Raw genomic sequence first — 3,088 nt, 5'->3', positions numbered from 1 at the left:
CTGGAAACTTGTGAGAAATGAATGCATCTCTCAAAATCCATTGATTGGTCAAGAACAATTCCTGGGATCCTCCCACATCATGCATAAAAGTTGGCCTTCAGTCAATAATAATATTATAGGAATCCTTCAATCACCATCAACATGGTTGTCCCTGTAGGTCAACTATCAATTTAAGATTCTGAACATACTAGCTTAGGCAAAATGTGCATGAGCTACTGAAGAAACTAAAGATTGTTGGCAAACAACATATGGCAGTAAAGGTTGTTTTTGAACTTCTTGGTTTTTTATTCTAAACTTGCGATTTATTTACTTTTTGTAGGGTCCAGTGCGACTGCGGGTGCTGGGAGGCCGAGCTTCGCTCCCTCAGGTAGCTGCGTCCACCACTGCTTAGGACATCAAGCAGGGGAAGAAGGAGGGACAGACCTGACAGCAAGCACTAGTAAGTTTTTGAATATAGTGGACATCCTACTTATAAGCTCAGGAGAAAAAAGCACATCAAACTATGTACGTCACAGTGCAAAGCAAAGGAAAATCAAAGCGAATGCTTAGTTGCAAAAGTTTCCTTACAAGCATTAATGCAAAAGCGAGGAAATAGCTACAGACTCACGTAGCAAAAGGGCAAAACACACGGGAACATAAGCAATTTACATTGACCTTTTGTATGTTCACTATGTGCAAAAAGAACAGAAAAATTAAAGTAAGTTCTCATAAGCATAAAACAAACAGGTTGAGGGCACACTATCAATTGGGGAAATTTCAGAATCTTCTGTACACAATCTTGAACAAAGAATGAATTACTAATTTTTATAGTAAAAACTTCTTAATCTTATTCTGGCACACCAGCACCTGTACATACTTGAGATTTAGGAGAGAACGAACGAGTTGAACAAAGAGTTAATTTTCACGTACAAATTTCCAAATCTTCTGTATATACTTGAACAAACAAGCCAGCAAAAAGACAGAGAGCATAACACCAACATTTATATGTGAGATTTAGGAAAATGAACTAGAAAACGAACTAGCAAAAAAACAGAGAGCACAATACCTGCGGGATATGGCACATGGATAGGGAGCCGCGCATGGCGTGAGAGATGCCGGGGAAGGTCGATGACATGCGCCGAAGAAGGTCGACGATAGATGCCTGTGCAGGTCACGCACAAGGGGTGGCCACCCCATGGCCAGCTTGCATCTACGCGTGACGTCGAGGCAGCAGCCTGAGCTAACACCAAGGGTGGGACGACTGGGCGGTAGAGGGAAGGGAGCTGGCTTTAGCGAGCTGGCTACAGGAGTTGAACCGCGTGGAGGGGCTATATTGAACTGCTGCATCCCACGTACAGGTCGGCAGAGGTCCCCATGCAGAGGTCGGTGAGAAGGAGAAGCCCTTCATCGCCGGAACTATTGCCGGCAGCGACGCGCCGAAGCGGGGGCTGCAACTCATGGTAGGGCGGAGGGCGGCTCTGGCAGTGGCGGATCCCGCGGGGTGGATGGGGGCATTTGCTGCGGATCTCACGGGGTGGGATGGAGGCAGCCGCTGCACCGGTCGGGGACAAAGAGCTGCCGCCGTCGTGGAAGCAAGGGGAAGGGAGGCTGCTGTTGCGGTTGAAGCAGGGGGAGGACACGGCGGAGGCGCGGTTGGTGGTCGGGGCCATGATGGCGGTGGTGAGCGCAGGTGACGGTGGCGACGACAACATCTCTAGTTGGGGGCAGGGCGGTGGCCGCATCTCCGGTTGAGGGCAAGGTAGTGGCAGCGGCGCCAGTTGGGGGTGGAGCGGCGAGCACATCGCCGGTTGGGTCGGGAGGAGCGGCAGGTGGGGGATTAGGATCGTGGAAGGTCGACCTGGGTTGGGCCTTTTTCTTACTAGTTCGGAAACATCCCCATCAGGCCCTATATACGCCTGACGTGATCCGAATAGTTATTCTGATCCTGGGATTAGAATAGTGCTACTATATATATATAAAGAAGAATGCGATAATAGTCTTAGTGCTATGCATTGGTTATTCAAAAAGGTGCGTTGAAGCAAAATGATACAAGTAGTGCGATAAGCAAAAGGTGGGACTATTTGACATGTCCCCTCCAAGGGCAAGCTGAGGAATGTTATTGAAAGCAGGTATTTCACTCATTATCAGAGACCACCTGGGAATTCCATGATGCGACGTAGCTTTCTGCCTCCTTGGTTGTTGTATCGTGTGTCCGGCAAACATACTGCCGGACGGTGTTTCCAGATAGTAAAGTCCTGAAAGAGAGAAAAAAATAATAAGGGGGAAGCCCCTAGTGCGGTTGAGCCGCGTCTTCGGGCGTGCCGTAGTCATGCCCCCCTCCCCACCTGTGCCCATGGTATTTTCAACGCGTAATTATGTACACGGGGCACGGATTTAGCCGTTTGGCTGGGACTGGGGTGGGGGCCGCATTGCTATGCGATCTCGGAACGTGCCAGGCGGTCTTGTTGCCGATTACTCCGGGTGCACTAGAAGGTGTCCGGGTCTTGAATTGCCGAACTGGTGGATTGCCTTAAGAGGCTGCTTTGCACTTCTGCTGCGAGGGCCGTAGTGTGCTCCTCTGTGCGGAGAGAGCGCTCTGTGTTTCCATTGACTGTGATGACCCCCAGGGTCCTGGCATCTTGATCTTGAGATATGCATAGTGCGGTACCGCATTGAATCTCGCAAATGCGGTTCGCCCGAGCAGTGCATGATAGCCACTGCGGAACGGGGCTATATCAAAGATTAACTCCTCGCTTCGGAATTTATCCGGGGATCCGAAGACCACTTCCAGTGTGACTGAGCCTGTGCAATGGGCCTCTACACCTGGTATGACGCCTTTGAAGGTCGTTTTTGTGGGTTTGATCCTTGAGGGGTCTATGCCCATTTTGCGCACTTTGTCCTGATAAAGCAGGTTCAGGCTGCTGCCGCCATCCATAAGGACTTGAGTGAGGTAAAATCCGTCAATGATTGGGTCTAGGACCAGTGCGGCGAATCCTCCATGACGGATACTAGTGGGGTGATCCCTGTGATCGAAGGTGATCGGACAAGAGGACCATGGGTTGAACTTTGGGGCGACGGGCTCCAACGCATATACGTCCCTTAGCGCACA

At 50.1% G+C, this 3,088-nt stretch overlaps 1 protein-coding gene across 1 annotated transcript; it reads right to left on the bottom strand.

Annotated features, from left to right (window-relative positions):
* Window positions 1–395: 395 nt before the first annotated feature.
* LOC147978946 (uncharacterized) lies at window positions 396–1,721 on the bottom strand. Its single transcript, XM_087516690.1, has 3 exons — window positions 1,336–1,721; window positions 1,046–1,240; window positions 396–423 (listed from the first exon to the last, which is right to left on the bottom strand). Exons 1-3 carry the CDS (start codon window positions 1,719–1,721, stop codon window positions 396–398), a joined length of 609 nt encoding a protein of 202 aa, XP_087372816.1.
* Between the last annotated feature and the right edge of the window lie 1,367 nt (window positions 1,722–3,088).

This window comes from Triticum urartu, chromosome 3A (genome assembly GCF_056163025.1).
Source record: "Triticum urartu cultivar PI428250 chromosome 3A, HENAU_Tu73, whole genome shotgun sequence".
Classification (NCBI taxonomy): Eukaryota; Viridiplantae; Streptophyta; class Magnoliopsida; order Poales; family Poaceae; genus Triticum; species Triticum urartu.
This window is presented reverse-complemented; position numbering and strand designations above follow the sequence as displayed.